This window comes from Populus alba, chromosome 12 (assembly GCF_005239225.2).
Source record: "Populus alba chromosome 12, ASM523922v2, whole genome shotgun sequence".
Taxonomy (NCBI): domain Eukaryota; kingdom Viridiplantae; phylum Streptophyta; class Magnoliopsida; order Malpighiales; family Salicaceae; genus Populus; species Populus alba.
In genome coordinates, this window is record NC_133295.1 from 8,045,351 (window position 1) to 8,061,936 (window position 16,586).

The following is a 16,586-nucleotide window of genomic DNA, read 5'->3' on the forward strand; positions in this document are numbered from 1 at the left end:
TCAATTTTATTCCTGATAATATTTTACTTAATTTTATTGCATGCAGGATAAATCATGATAACTGTAGTTAATGTCGAATGAATTTTGTACATAATGAGATTGTTGATTTTTTTAAAAAAATTTGTGTTTTACTCAAAAAACTAGTACTTAATATTATTTAATAACATTACATAAATTAAAAGAATATCGCATGATGACGTAGCATTTGTGAAATTTGATCGCAATTCCAATTATGTTATTGCTGGGTCCGGCCCAATTAAAAAAAATCAGTTTTTATTTTTATTTTAATTGTGTTCTATTCAAAAAATTAGAAGGAGATCGCTTGATAATGTAACAAAAGATTCAGTTTTTGTTGTTGCGCGCTTAAGAAACCATGAAAAATACAATCCTTGTTGGATAGATTTCGTATGTGATGACATTGCATATAGTTTAATGGAATAATAAAAAATATTTGATATCAATATTATTTATTTCATGATGTAATAATAGTAATTAAATTTACAATATTTAAATTAAAAATCATTAATATTAATATATATATATATATATATATATATATATATATATATTTTAATTATTTTTATAACCTCAATTTGAAAAACATTTTTTTAACTAAATACATTAAACTACTTTTTCTTTAACCTCAATTTCAACCACAGTTTTAACCAAACATTTATTTTTTCAAACCAACCTCAACTAAAAATACTTTTTATAAAACAATTTTTTTCAAACCATAATCATAAAAGCTACCGCAATATATAAAAACAATCCCAAATTAATGTAATGTTAGAATACCAAATAAATTTTTATTTTGAGAAATAAAAAAAAAACCAAAGATAAAAAAACAAAGTAGGAATTCATAATAATTCATCTTGTAAGATTATTTATGATTTTTTAGAAATATTTTTAAAATTGTGATTATAAAATGTTTTTTAAAATAATTTTTATTTCACCGATAGAAACCGTGTGATGCAGTCTCTTGATAATAATGTTGCTGACGTCATTTCTTATAAATAAAAAAATAAAATAGAAAACATAAATCTACTTTTTGCTATATCTAATGAAAGCAGAAAAAGCGCGTGGGACAGAAAAATGGAAAGAGAAGTGGAAATAGAAATCCGTACACTCACCGGTGAATCTACCAAGGTGAGAATATCATAAAAAAAAATTGTTAATGACCTCAAACTCATCTTGATTCATGCGTCTTCCTCGCCCAATTTCCATCTCTTCTTTAAGGTAACTAACCACCCGCTATTTTTATATCTTATTTAATTTTGAATTATTTTCCTAAAAGCTTTAATCGTATCATGTCATGGAAATTGATATGTATCAGGGAGTGAAATTGAGTTTGAAGACTCAGATCGACACGCTTTCTATTGAGAATGGTGAATTTCTAGTTCTAGTTCCATTCAACAAGAAAAAAGATCCACCTAAAACCCCAACACCTGATTTTTACAAAAACGCCCCCACAAAACCCTCAATTTCTACCTTGGCAGATTCAACATTTTCTGAGATGATGCAAGACTTGTCGTTTTTATCAGAAAAACCAACCACCAGCACAAGCACAAACAGTACTGCTGCTACACAGCCCGATTATATGTTTTCCGGATACAAGCGAAAGAGGGGTTTTAAAGATACTCCTACTAGTAGTAGTAGTGATAAAGAGTTGTTTTGTTTTTTATGGAGTGTGTTGCGTTCTCCTAACAAAAACAAGTATATTTTCGACGACAAAACAAAATGTGAAAAATTTGTTGAGGTTTTGGATTCATTTAGTTGCTTGACGAATCCACATTCCAGGACATGTGTGTTTTTGGATTTGGGATTGTGTGGAGATAAGAGGCCTTCGTGCTTTTGTCCGGCGTGGCTGAAAAGAATTATGCAGGCTTTTGCCTTCTTGAATATTTTCACTGCATTTCTTCAAATGCAGAGGCGAGAAATTACATCGGATTCATTGAAGGAGGCCCTAAAGAATCTTGCGAAATCTGGTTTGAAAGCTGGTTTTGAGGATATAGAGCTTCTTTCTGTTCTCTATCCTAAGGTAATTGTTTGAATTTTTGGGTATGTTTATGCTGAATCTTTAATAAACTCATGCTGTGTTCAGTTTACCTTTTAAAATGTACAAGGCGCATTGATTGCAAAAATATTTCTAGCAGTTTACCTTTTAAATGGGTTGATGCTTTTATTTTCTGCAAGCTTCAGTTTTCAAACTCGATACTGTAATTTTTGGCAGCATTAGTATCTTTGGTTAAAATATCCCATGGCCCTGTTGATTGATGCGATGCCATTTAAAGTTTGAGTGTGACTATCATCTACTGATATCGGGACGGTACGGATATGGAAAAGTAATAGGACACACACAAATTAGTGTTTTCGCTCGTTACTCTAAGTTCAAAACCATAGACATAAGAACTCACCACTCAAAAAATAAAAGATCAAATCACCACTTTAGAGATGTGTATAAGTCCACTACTCACAAAGAAAACACAACTTGATATGTTGCCAAAAGGTCACGTCAAAGACTTCAATTTAGTTTTTTTCCCCAAAGATCTTTAGTACATGAAGAACCCTCCGAGTCTTAAAAAAAACATCAAAATAATATAATGAAGATTTCAAATAAATGACCTTGACAGAAAACTAGACTAATATTAACTAGTATATGTTTTTGATTTCTTAGAAACACGAACACACTTAGAAAACTTAAAAAATAAAACAGACATAACGTCTTGTAGAAAACTCCTATATATGCATGACTGACAATCTTCAACTTGAAAAACCACACAGGATAAGTTTATTTTTCCATATAATGAAGAGATGGAAATTTGGGTTTAAAGTTGGCTCATGGTTGACAGTAAACATTATTAAGGATCATTTGCATTGTCAACCCAAACTTAAATAACCCAACTTCAATAGGATCATTTGAAGACACTCTCGTGTCATCTACGCATTTGTTATTGTTGCAAGAAAACAAGGTAGTTTACCTGCATAATGATTATTGAGTTGATAGAATTCACCTGATGGTTGACATGTATTTCATTTATTTTCGGACTTCGACTTGATATGCATGTGCTTTTATTGGGTAAAAAGTACTCATTACAAAATCCCATGCTAATATCAAGTTTCTCATGAGTGGAAGTAGTCAAGTGTTCAGTGTCAGTAGAAAAAAGAAAAGTTGTGCTGTGGTGCTGTGATATGTTTCAGTTCTTTGCCTATTTCTGAGGGAATGACATAAAATGGTGCAAGTTTGTGATGATGTGCTATCTAAGGTCCTCAAGATAGATCACTGTAATCTGTCATGTAAATATGCCCAGTTACACATTATAAGTACTTTGATTACTTTGATATGACATGACTTGCTTGTTGTGATGGAGAATTATTTTTCAAGCCCCATAATCTCTCCCTATCAGAATGGTAGAAGATGAATGTTGTTTAATATGGTATGCCTCATTTGTTAAAGCAGTTTTCCTAGGTATTTTTGACAAATGTGGACCGCGATGTATTGCCAGCGCTTGGAGTGATGTCACACTTTATCTTTTCCTATTTAAATGAGCATATGCATTTCTTTTTCGCAGGTTGTATTTTTTGCTACTAATGATTCTAAGTTTGCTAATGCTGCTGATGTCTTTGTTATCATCAATTCTGAAACAAAGGATAAGGATGAAATTGGTGAACCTTCTAGAAAAGGTATTATATAACTATATTCATATTTTCCCCTATCTCTGCAGCTTAATTTTATAAGCTTCCTAATGAATGATTTCACTTGCATCTTCACAGTTAAAAATTCCCCGTCTTTATCGACCATATTCAATACAATGAAAAAACAGGAAAGTGCCTTCAAAACTAATTTGTGGGAAGCTGCTAAATTTTTATTGGTATGCCTATCTGCTTCTGGCCTCTCTGTATAAATAGTGTTTTTAATGATTGTTTTATAATGTTTTAACTTTTTTGTGTGTAGAGACATAAAATAGAATTGTATAGTAACACGATTTCCTTTTTTGGTATGTTATTTTTCCTCCTGCAGTGCAAAATTGGAAATAGAGTTGCAATGCCATTTTCCTTGGAAGATCTACTGAAATTTGTGAGGAAAGATGGCATTTCTGTGAGTGAAAGTGAAGCAAAGCAGGCAAAAGGATGCCATTCCCTGGCCTCAAGCTCATATTCATTCCAGACACGATGCCATGTGGGTGTTTGTCAGTGTATATTTATTGACCAAGTGGTTTTGGTGTTTTTCCCTATAGCTTGGTTTGATATGAAATTATCTGCTTTGAAATGTGAAATGAAATATTAGTAGAACGACTGGAGCTAAAGCAATATATAGATGACTGTTTATGATGCTAAATGCATTTGATGTTATATGTGAAATGTTTTTATGTGTCAAAACCTTCTTGTATACTGACTTTTAGTGGCACTTCCATGCTTTTACAATTTTTTATTAATCAAAGTTGAATAAAGAATTTTCTTTTTACATCTTTCAGGTTTAGAGGAAGTTACAGAGTTTATTCCAAATTTGAATTTATTTTTGTGCTTAGAGAAGGAATGTAATTACAGCAGAAAATTTAATATTTTGCAGTGCAATTCGTTGCATTTAATGACACTAGCACTTACCTACTGCCATAAAATGCAGGTGGTTTATGGTCAGTTGTCCACCACCATAGAATGCAAGTTGCACTCCACAGTGAGCTAGGATAGAGAATATGCTTACTTGTTTCTCTCTATTTGAATTCCATTTAGAATTTTTGTCTTTTCATTAAACTTAGTTCCTAATACCAATCATGTACTGATATCAGATTTGCTATTAATTTAATATTAATTTGGTGTTCTTTTCGTCTTTGCAAAGGGTGACCGTCATATTTATTGCCCCTACCTAGTCAAAGGAATGGTGTCTTATTGAAGTGAATTGTCCTTTATTTCTTCAAACCAGAAGTTCTGACTGATACATAGCATTTCTTTTGGTATGAATTATAAGATATCCAGTGAGTTGAAAACTCTTTGACTTACCAGGAAACAAATCAATTGCTGCCAGTGGAAATGGTTGAACATCTCAGAGAAGGCATTGGATCGAAAGGACAGGTAATTTCTGTGGTTGCTATGGATGTTTGGAAACTGTATTATGTGTAACAGTCAACAAATTCTCTTGTGGTTCTGATGGCCTGAAGTAAATAAAAACTCACATATGCCATCTGAGCTTAATGCATTGAGCATGTGGACAATGCTTTTATAATTCTGATCAATTTCTGTTGTGAGTGCTAAACTGGAAGATTATGTGATGCAGATAGTGCATGTTGAAGACATTGACTCTAGAAAACCTATTTTTGTGCAAGTACCAAATGTACTCTCAGATAACATGAAGTCTGCTCTAAAATGCATGGGAATCACTAAATTATACAGTCACCAGGTCAAACTTTTCCTCCACCACAAATATATATTTTTTTTAAATGATACTTTGTGAGGATGTTGAAACTCTTGTTCACAGGCAGAGTCCATCCTGACCTCTATTTCTGGGAAGAATGTTGTGGTGGCAACAATGACATCTAGTGGCAAATCTCTTTGCTATAATGTACCTGTTCTGGAAGCTTTGTCCCAGGATTTGTCATCTTGTGCTCTGTACTTGTTTCCAACTAAGGTTTATTGGAAAAGTGTTTTAAGCAACAGATCTTCCTTTTATATTATTTTTGGGCATTTGTATTTATATAAACTCTTTATGCGTGTAGGCCTTGGCTCAAGATCAACTAAGAGTGTTAGCAAAGATGATTAAAGGATTTGATACTAGCATAAACATAGGGATATATGACGGTGACACTGCTCTGAAGGACAGGCTGTTGCTTCGTGCGAATGCTAGACTGGTATAGTAGTGGGTTTTTTTTTTTTTTTTTTTGCATGGTGAACTTTAAGGTTATGGACTAAATTGTTGTCGCTTAATATGCAGTTGATCACAAATCCAGATATGTTACACTTGTCAATTTTACCATATCATAGACAATTCGATAGAATTTTATCAAATCTTAGGTAAGGCTTTGCTATTATTTATTTTTAAAATTGCTAGCTGATAAATTATTAGCACAGTAACTGTTTTTGGGTTCATTATGTCATTTATAGTTCCTCACAGAGTGATTATGTCATGCCATCATATTTTTTGTCTTTTTCATCCAAGTTATCCTATTTTGTCATCAATTGGTTTATTTATAACAAAATTAGGTTTGTGGTGATTGATGAAGCTCATTATTACAAAGGTGCATTTGGATGCCACACTGCTCTAATATTGAGACGACTTCGTCGTCTCTGTTCTCATGGTAAATGTGACTAAATACAAGGTTTCTTCCCCCCCCAATATTTGTACATGACACAAAAAACTTATTATGCCTTCTGTTTGATGGTGCAGTATATGGCAGCGATCCTTCTTTTGTGTTTTCTACTGCAACGTCTGCCAACCCTTGCGAGCATTGCATGGTAAGATTGGAAATTGATCACAAACATATTTGTTAACGGCATTCAAATTTTATGATGGGTTTGTTTCTTGGGAGTATTATGATGGAACCATTAATTACTTCAATCATTGATTTTCCTTTCCCCCCTCTCACATGAAAGGATTTTAAGATATGAGGAATCATATTTTGATGATCACATATGCAATATTGAAAACCAAAAGCTGTCTTCTTTGCTCTTGGCCTAATCACGCGGCATCCAACATACCAGTGTTTTGTGACGGAATTGCATGAACATTTATGTCTCTAGCATCCTGTAATTGTCTGTGTTTTGTTTGGCTGACTCCTCAAGTATTGGGGTGTGACAACTCCCCACATCCTTATAAAGGTGTGAAGGGAGAATAAATGGAATCACAATAGAATTATCTTATGAAAATTAGAGATTATGTTTTATTTTATATTATATCTTAATTAGAAATCTACTTATTTTAGGTTATTATAATCTTCAGGCATGAGTTGTAGATAATTATAATCTCTATTTTTCCTAAGATAATTATACTGCAAATCTTCCATTTATTCTCCATCAGATGCTCCTTCGAACATAGGTCAGCTTGGCTTGTATCACACAATTCCATGGGTAATTATAGATTTATTGAAATAGCTTTGATATTCTTACAAATGTTTCATGCTTGTATATGGCCTACATCACAAGATTGAATGATCATTGGTGGCTCAACTAAATGGTGCTCGAGCACGAATCATTGCAAGGGTGTTCCATGTTTGAAATGTACCCTTATCTTAATGCTTTCAAGGGAAAGCGTCCAAATATTTATGCCAGTATACATCACGGTTCTAAAAATTTGGGGTTTTTGAGTAGTCTTTTTATTGGGCACTATATATATATATATATATATATTAATTGATTGAAACATTAGCGTTTTAAACTTTTAATGCCTAGGAACTTGCAAATCTTTCAACATTGGAGCTGATTAAAAATGATGGAAGTCCATCTTCTCGGAAGCTTTTTGTTCTCTGGAATCCTACTTCATGTCCTAGAATCGTACGTGTTTACCAGTGTTCTATAAATATGAACCAACTGCATAAGTTGATGGTGTTTATTCATTGCTTGCTGACATTTTCAGATTGCAGGTGCCAAATAAATCTGAGGGTCTCATGGATGTTAGTGAGAGCACAGAGAAAAGCATGAGGTAAGAGAACCTGGATTCATATGTATCAAAATAATGTAACATTTTTCTGTACACATGACGGTGAATCCATGTCATGTACAAAGCTAGTACTGGCTGAATCGATGCCATATTAGCAATGCTTTTAAGCAAAAAAGAAAAGGAATCATGAGAAAATAGAATAACAACAGAAGGAGAAGAAACCTTGCATTCCAATTCATTAAAGCCTTGTTTGTTTGTTGGAAAGCACTTTCTTGGTTTTCTCATGTTTGGCTACATTGTAGAGAATTAGTTAATGAAATTCACTTTTCAGTGAAAGAACAACATAAGCTTTAGATGGAGAAAAATGTTTTTTGGTTTAAAAGATCGGAAAACATTTTTCATGAAGAACTCAAAAACTAAATTGGTATAATAATTCATCCTTTTATTTTTTATTTTTTTAAAAAAATAAAGTAGACGTGTTGTTTGCTGACCCAAATTTCAGCTTTAAGAGTAGTGGTTAGAAAATCAGATTTGGATTTTCTGGATCCAATAAACCATAATCTATTTAAAAAAATACTTGTAAACACTCTTCAAAAACTAAACAAACCAATATTGAAATGACATAAAATGAAAAAAGAAAAAAGGATAAAAATAAAAAATTAAAATCGATAAGAATCAAATTATAGCATTTCGTTTTAAAAAAGAAAAAAGGGCATTGGTTTTTTCTCGTGTTAAAAAGTTGATCCATGTTGTTTTAATTTTTACAATTAATAAAACAAATCCTATTTTGCAAAATTGAGTATCAATTTAATGTTGGGGCCATATTTTAGATGGCGAATAAAAAATTGAACATGAATCAAAACAAATTAATAGTCTCAAATTGCATGAACATTACGTAACAGGATGAAATTGAAAAAAAAAACCTTTAGTGACCCGAGATGAATATTGTTTTGAGGACCAAAAAAAAAAAAGAAAGGCCAGGTGGATTGTAGTTGTCAACAGCGTGCATGTATCTAGCAACAGAGTGGAAGAGCCTATTTTGTTTTAGTTTTATTTTAATTACTTTGTGTAAAGAGTCTATATTTAGATACAAATCTATTCATATTACATGAAAATAAGTTAATGACATAATGAAAAGTTTGATTTTGTGCTTGACTAATTTTCAGTATGATGATTAGTAGCATTGACATTATATTATATACGAATATTTTTATTTTAAGGTGTCTTTTTTCAATTACATGTAACATGAATATAAATTAACTATATAGAAAGAAATGAAAATGTTAACTAAAGATTCAATTTAATACTTCGATGGATTTTTAATTGCTCCTGAATTTTAATATTATAGTTCTTTTTTAAATGTCAATATAGTACTATATAGTTTAGAAGTGATTTAAGTAACTTATTTTGTTATTTACAATCTAATGTGGCGATTGAATAGAAAAATAATGAAAAAATGGGATTGGATTATTTTTTAGGATTCCTTCTTAAACAACCTAGCTTTTAGAAATTAATAATTTTTTTTTTAAGAATTTCATCCTTTAATTCTTAATAATAGGTGGGATTGAAGTTATATATAAGTATTTGGAGTATATTATAATTAATACTGTAGTAATTATAAATTAGTCAATCAAAAGTTCTTAAAAAGTGCATAATTTTATACATGGATATGAATTAGGACTCCATAAAAGACTAGATTACTAATCGATTACTATTCCTTACCTGATTAGGAAGAAACTAAACAAGAATAAACAATTAAAGACTAAGGGGTGTTTGAGAGAGCTTTTGCATCAAATTGATATTTTTTTAGTGTTTTTTGATGGGTTTGATATGCATATAAAAAAACAAATCTGAAAAAAATTCATTTTCAAGCAAAAAGCTATTTTGAAAAGTATCTTGCACCACAATCCCAAACACACACTAAGACACCAATTTCCTAAATAAGAACATAGCTTCAAGTATTCTGAAATTAGTAGACTACCCCTGATTTACAGAAATATACAGAAATTGCAATTCTGCCCCTACTCACAAAATAACCCAAATCTGAATCAAAACCTTAACTAAGAAACCTGTCATTATAACTTATTCTTAGACTAGAAAACCATCTCCTTGTTGAACAATCCAACAACTTGATTTTGATTTTCCATAAGAGATAAATTTCTTTGACCATAACCTAAGCGTGTTGTCATTTCAATTTCTTGTTTCTGGAACATATTTCTGTTTTTATTGCATCATTACTTCTATTCTAAATAAGCTGAAGCTTCACAGATGCTTTTGGTCTTTTTAGTGATATCATATAATGTGATTGATGCATGATGAAATAAGGTTTCAATAAACTCTGCATATATTATTACAGAATATATGAAATAGCATTAGAATGCTTAATGCTCTGTTTTTCTTTTCCAGCCCAATTTCAGAAGTTTCATACCTCTTTGCAGAAATGGTTCAGTTCTGCATATATTATTACAGAATATATGAAATAGCATTAGAAAGCTTAATGCTCTGTTTTTCTTTTCCAGCCCAATTTCAGAAGTTTCATACCTCTTTGCAGAAATGGTTCAGCATGGACTTCGTTGCATTGCCTTTTGCCGATCTCGTAAACTCACTGAGATTGTCTTATCTTATACGTATGGCCCATTGATCTCATGAATGTTAAATTCTTCAAAAGATATATGGCCTTTTGAGCATCAATTTGCTCTTTTCCCCTCTTATAATAGTGGATGCTGAAAGAATTTCATCTCTAACTTTATCACTGTGATAGGCGTGAGATTCTTCAAAAGACAGCACCCCACCTTGTAGGCTCAATTTGTGCTTATCGTGCTGGCTATGTTGTTGAGGTCAGTAAAGGTGTTTTGTTTTCTCTGTCCATACGTGATGATTATCATTAGTGCTTTTAAGCCGAAGTTGATATAGTTACATAACCAGACATAAGCTTTCCATCCAATAGTTTGTTCTTCTAGGAAATCATATCATTATGTGGGCCAAATTTTCTACTTTATTTTGTGAAGGACAATTTACTTTTCAGTGGTTATTGAATATGTATTATGTAGCTATATTGGTGGCTGAAAGGTCAAATTGCTTCTGTCAAGTTTCTTTACTGTAGCGGGTCAGTGATGATTTTCATCATGGTGCAATAATTTAGAACTTGCTCATATTGTGCCAGATCGTTGCTGGCTTGCACCCTCACTTTGATTCAAAATTAACATTCAAAGCTCTTTTCCTTCTTGAAAACTTTCTTTAATTATTTTTTCTTACCACCACACATGGTTGCCAATGGTAAATTTTATCTCTGAAATCTTATCAAAAGATTTTGAAGCTACTATAAATCTGTTGCTTTATGTAAACGAGTGTAACAAACTCATACTTCCGCACTGTTATTTGTATTCTGAGGTGAATTTTTAGCTTGTTCTTGATGAGAATCTATGGAATAAAACCAATCTGTTAAGAACCTCTTTACTGTTTGACCATCACTTAGAATTGTTCAATTGCCTTGGTCAACTGCAACTCCTTTTAGTTGTCTTTGTTGTCACATGTTGACTCAGCCCTGATGCCGGAAGAAAATTGGACATGGAATTTTTTTTTGTTTGATTCTTATTTTTTTAGTGTTCTATTTCTGGTGCTGTTAAGGTATTCTTTTTGGGTAATTTAGTGGCATTACCCATCTCAACAAAATTTTCTATTTTCCCTTGGTTGATTTTATATTTTCCTGTTTGTATTTCTAATCTTCTCCCACATGAGTTATTGTGCTTTGACATTGGCTGGGTGCTAGAGCAGGATCGGAGGCAAATAGAGAGAGATTTTTTCAGTGGGAAACTCTCTGGCATTGCTGCAACAAATGCTCTTGAGTTGGGTATTGATGTTGGCCATATTGATGCCACCCTGCATTTAGGCTTTCCTGGTAGTTTTGCCAGGTAGAGAGCTTGCTATACTGTGTTGGTTTTCTAAGTAACTATCTTGCTCAATTCTTTTAATTGGAAGCCTTTTTTCTTTCATTTTTAGTTTGTGGCAGCAAGCTGGCAGATCTGGAAGAAGAGAAAGGCCATCTCTTGCTGTATATGTTGCGTTTCAAGGACCTCTGGATCAATATTTTATGAAATTTCCTAAAAAACTCTTCCATGGTCCGATTGAGTGCTGTCATATTGATGCTCAAAACCAGCAGGTATGTAGGGTTCCAAGTTCGACATTTTCTTTTGAATTAGTTTCTTTTAAGGTTCCAACAAATAGGCAACTTATGCTCCAGTATTTTATCTTTCCAGGTGTTGAAGCAACATCTGGTCTGCGCTGCTCTTGAACATCCATTGAGTTTGCTTCATGATGAGAAATATTTTGGCTCTGGTTTAAGCGATGCGCTGATGTCCCTTAAAAATAAAGGAGACCTGAGCTTTGATCCTTCACGTGATTCTTTTGCTAGAATATGGAGTTACATTGGGCATGAGGTATGTAATTTGTTCAAACATCTAGGCTTAATAGCTCTGATGCGCAACTTATATTATTTTTATATATAAAAATGGAGGGATTCTCTTTCATACAACTTACAAAAAGTATTTTACATCCCTATAACTTTTCATGATTCAATTTTCATAAAAGTAACCACTGGATTTAATTCCTTAATTCATGTAGATCATACATGCCATTCCTATTGAATAATTGATTAGTAACTTGTTCATTACTTGATGGACACAACGTGTAATATCCTTTATCGGCGGGTGAGGATTTGGTAGCTGGCCTTATCCGGGCTGTGACACAACGCTCTAAAGGTGCACTTGGTATACAAGTTATGAAGTTTTTGATGCATATTGTGGATAGGACATGATAAGCTGTGAAGTGTTTGGTGCACACACTAATCCTTGTCTTGTCCAAAGTTGTTCCCAAGGAAAAATACATGTTCCACAATGGGGATGGAACAAGCATGTCCAATACCTTGGATGAAAATCATTATATCTCAATCTCATATTACCCATCATCTATTTATTACTCATCTATTTTTTTTGTATTAGTTGACTAAAGTTTGACCAAATTAACCTATATTTTATTGAAATAAATTCTTACATCTAGGGGCTTAATTGCAAAAAAAAAAATTATGATTCAGGACTAAATTGTATATAGCTTAAAATTAGAGGACCAAAATACTTTCAAATAAAGACAAGAATGTCATTAAAATAAAATATAGAGAGTAAAATAAATTGTTGATGAATTTTCATGGACCAAAATGAACTCTTCAAAAACTTTATTTATTCTTGTCCCATCCTTTACTTAGCAAACACGGGACAAATAATGCATTTGTCTAGTTCAATCTTGTCCAGTCCATTTTTCATTTGTCCTATCTTGTCGCCAAACACACTCTAAAATTGACTTTATACTTAATTTAATTTTTTTTTTTTCACAATAGAGATAATTTACTCTTTGATAACCTATTGAATTGAAATCTTTGAAGCATGACCTATATAGACAAGAGATTGAAGCTAATGGTTGATTTGATAAACTTCAATGTACACACAGTTTTGAGGCTGTATATTATTTCTTGTAACTTGCTGGAAGTCGATCCCAAAAAAAATCTTAGTTTTAGTATTTTGTTGTACTGTTTAAGTATATGGTCATTTTAAGTTTTCAGTGTTCAATATTTCTAGAAAATGCCTTCACGTGGAATTAGTATTCGGGCAATAGAGTCCACCAGATATAGAGTGATAGACATGCAGCGGAATGAAGTCCTTGAAGAGATTGAGGAAAGCAAAGCTTTCTTCCAGGTAGCGAAGTTGTGATTTCCTTGTTTATTGTAGACATTTAGCTCTAAATGTAAATTCAACACTCTTTTGGCTCTAATTCTTCACCGTGATTCCTTTTGTTTAGATATATGAAGGTGCGGTCTATATGCACCAAGGGAAGACCTATATGGTCAAGGAATTGGATATATCAGAAAAGATTGCTTTGTGCTATGAAGCCAACTTGCATTATTATACAAAAACCCGTGATTATACAGATATTGATGTCCTTGGAGGTGATATTGTATGTTAGGCTCTTACCTTTTTGTTTTTCTTCCTCTGCTTTTCAACTGTTATTTGCAAAAATCGCATGCTTTTGTTCTGCAGGCTTCAGCTTGTTGCATGGCTGACACACAGAATATATGTGGCTGTTAAGTATGAAACTTAGCAGATCTTTACCTATTATAGCTAGAGTTGGAACCTTGTGCCACATTTAGTTGATTACTGATATAGCTATAGTGGGGAATGCAAAGAGGGGAAACGTGTGGGACAGGCTACTAAGTATCATGTCATTAGGAATGTCTTCTATTATAGCAATTGCAGCAATGCTAACTAGAAACATTGCTATATTCTCTTAATGGCATTTGCAATTATTGTTCCTGCAGTTTAATGTGATTCCCTTTGAAGAATGAATTATGACAGTAACTTCTTGTCCTGCAAACATTTAGGCCTATCCACCAAGGGCCTTCAAGAACCAGTCTTCAAGAACAGCAGCTCAAGCACTTTCTTGTAAAGTAACAACTACTTGGTTTGGTTTCTATTGCATACAAAGAGGAAGCAACAAAGTCTTGGATACTTTTGATCTTTCACTACCCAAATATTCATATGAATCTCAGGTGCATTTTATGGCTGTTACAAATGGATTTGTTTGCTTGTGTCCTCTCTTTTCTTTTGATCTTTATTTGGCATTTTTGTTTCTAATGATGTTTCTATGATTCCATCTGGCATTTGGGCTTCTCATGATGTTTGCATGATTCATTCTCTTAGTCATGTATCTTTGTTTTTGTATTTTTTGTATCTTTAATTTGTATACAGGCAGTTTGGATTCCAGTTCCCCAGTCAATTAAAAAATTGGTCGAGGAGAAACAATTTTCCTTTCGGGCAGGTTTGCATGCTGCTTCACATGCTCTTCTCAATGTAGTGCCTTTGTAAGTCTTCTACAGTAGCTATCTTTTTCAATTTAAACTGCTATCTATCTAATTTATGTTGAATGGATGCTGAGATATGTTTCTACAAAGCTTACCACCATCAAAGTGGCCTTTAAGATTTGAAGCAGATATTTTTGTATTTCCTTGAAACTGCTTGTTACACCAATCCTATGATCTATTAAATAATTGTTGCAGCACTGACTCTGCTATGATGCTTTTGCATTCAGATATTTAAGATGTAACTCGTCTGACTTAGCTCCAGAGTGTCCAAACCCTCACGATAGCCGTTATTTTCCTGAAAGAATACTTGTTTATGATCAGCATCCAGGAGGGACAGGTGTCTCAATGCAGGTGACTGACATGAAATTGAAATATCCCAGTTGTAATTTGTTAGGTTTGGTGTTTTGCTAGAAGAAGAGTGAATTTGAAAACTTTGAACTTTAGTTCTCAATTTTTGAGAATCACGCACCAACATATGTTTTTGTTGATCTGAGGAGCAATTAATTTGGCTTTAAAGCATTGTTAAACACCTTTGTAATAATACCTGCATGTCCAAGGCAATCTTCAATTAGAATTATCTATCTCTTCAGTAGCCATGGGATATGTGGTTCTCTTTAATTTCTAAACATGGGCCGCTTCTTTCTTCTTTTTAGCCTCCAAAATAATGGAAATGAAATTTCCATTTCCTGTGACTGATTTGGATATGTTTGTTTGTGCGTGATAGATTCAACCTTATTTCACAGAGCTGTTGAATGCTGCTTTGGAACTTCTCACATGTTGCCACTGCTCAGGAGACACTGGCTGCCCAAATTGTGTTCAAGTGTGCCTCAATATTTATTTGATTTTAATATTTTTGTGTTGTTGATGATGAGAATATTGTTGATTGTCATGCAGAATACTGAGAGTAAGAGTAACATTGTCACCCTTACATGTGCAGAGTATGGTTTGTCACGAGTACAACGAGGTTATACACAAGGATGCTGCGATTATGATTATTGAGGTTCTTCCTTGAACTTAGAACCGAAATCTATTTTCCATTCTTGTTTTCAATGACTGAATCTATCTGTTTCATGGTCAGGGTGTTCTGGATGCAGAGTCTTTCTTTGGAGAAGCAAACGACTCTTCCTAAAACCATAGCGAGTCCTGAATCATTAGCGCTTGCTAATATGGTTCTCTTACAGCCTGGGGAGGGTTTACTGAATTTTTCAGTTGTACATGTATCGTTGACTGTTGCAGAGCCCACTACAGTGGCAAGTAACATTGTTTATGAAATTATGAAGGCCAACTTCATATCAAAAAAGCCAAACCATACATCTTAGTCTCTAAATGATTAGTTATCTTTGGTCAAGTTTTTTGTCCTTACAAAGATTCAAATTAGCTTGTGAAGCTTGCGAAGTCGCTTGCAATCAAAGAAAAATCAAGGACATGGATAATTTGTAAAGAAGTCTAGTATCAACCTTGTCCACCTCATTTTCCGTCATTGCAAGGATGTTCCAACTTCTGTGACTAAAATAGGATAATGAACAAGGTGTTGCGTACATCAATCAAAAATCAGAAAAGCTTGTATAGTTTGGATTCTGAAAGCTGGATTTGTACTAGAAACAGTGCCCTCTCTAAGCTTTGGACTTGGCTTTGCATCTGATTACTGACTTGGTTTTTGTGATGATACCACTCATTGCAATTATTTGTGTATATTTTTGCGCTTCCTAAAATCTTATTTTTATTTGACATTCTTTGTGCTTGCTGATGTTTTCATTCGTTGAGTAGGGAAAGAAAAAGGGTTATGACGCCATCAATAATTTGGAACACTATATTTGTAACTCTCTTTAAGCATGTGAAATCATTGCTATACTTTTGCAGTGCTATCTTTGCTGCACATTTGCAACACCTAAAGGCCAGGGGTGAAGGAGGTATTAGGCAACACTAAACCATGAGCTTTGATGTATGGTTGCCATTAATGGCGTTAGCCAGAGAATCAAACTGTCAATGTATTTACATAGATCAAATATGGTTTGGCTCGCACCTAAGTTGTTGCATTTTCTGGAAAATTAAAATGGTTATGATAGTGGTTGATATCAGGATGGTGGTTTGGGT

The 16,586-nt window shown here is 33.2% G+C and overlaps 1 protein-coding gene across 16 annotated transcripts; it reads left to right on the plus strand.

Annotated features, from left to right (window-relative positions):
* Positions 1-1,057: 1,057 nt before the first annotated feature.
* Positions 1,058-16,222, plus strand: LOC118033214 (uncharacterized). 16 transcript variants are annotated; one of them, XM_035038115.2, is made up of 27 exons: positions 1,058-1,236; positions 1,798-2,038; positions 3,570-3,681; positions 3,772-3,869; positions 4,019-4,177; positions 4,999-5,067; positions 5,270-5,392; positions 5,471-5,620; positions 5,709-5,840; positions 5,924-6,003; positions 6,193-6,287; positions 6,377-6,444; positions 7,378-7,479; positions 7,569-7,627; positions 10,105-10,212; positions 10,347-10,422; positions 11,360-11,496; positions 11,585-11,744; positions 11,842-12,021; positions 13,213-13,329; positions 13,433-13,588; positions 14,013-14,180; positions 14,380-14,492; positions 14,720-14,843; positions 15,217-15,312; positions 15,430-15,492; positions 15,571-16,222. In XM_035038115.2, exons 1-27 carry the CDS (start codon positions 1,199-1,201, stop codon positions 15,619-15,621), a joined length of 3,075 nt encoding a protein of 1,024 aa, XP_034894006.1. In that variant the 5' UTR covers positions 1,058-1,198; the 3' UTR covers positions 15,622-16,222. The 16 variants fall into 16 exon arrangements, 14 of the variants coding, with proteins under 14 accessions (XP_034894006.1, XP_034894003.1, XP_034894002.1 ...); XM_035038112.2 differs by having other exon boundaries at positions 1,078-1,236; positions 1,334-2,038; positions 15,387-15,492; XM_035038111.2 differs by having other exon boundaries at positions 1,078-1,236; positions 1,334-2,038.
* The last annotated feature ends 364 nt before the right edge of the window (positions 16,223-16,586 follow it).

Excerpts from the sequence above, each read along its gene's own strand:
- LOC118033214 (XM_035038111.2), top strand. The coding sequence starts at position 1,514 with ATGATGCAAGACTTGTCGTTTTTATCAGAAAAACCAACCACCAGCACA. Across the intron at positions 6,288-6,376 it reads TCGTCGTCTCTGTTCTCATG|TATATGGCAGCGATCCTTCT; the intron begins GTAAATGTGACT and ends TTGATGGTGCAG. Across the intron at positions 13,330-13,432 it reads AAAGCAAAGCTTTCTTCCAG|ATATATGAAGGTGCGGTCTA; the intron begins GTAGCGAAGTTG and ends CCTTTTGTTTAG.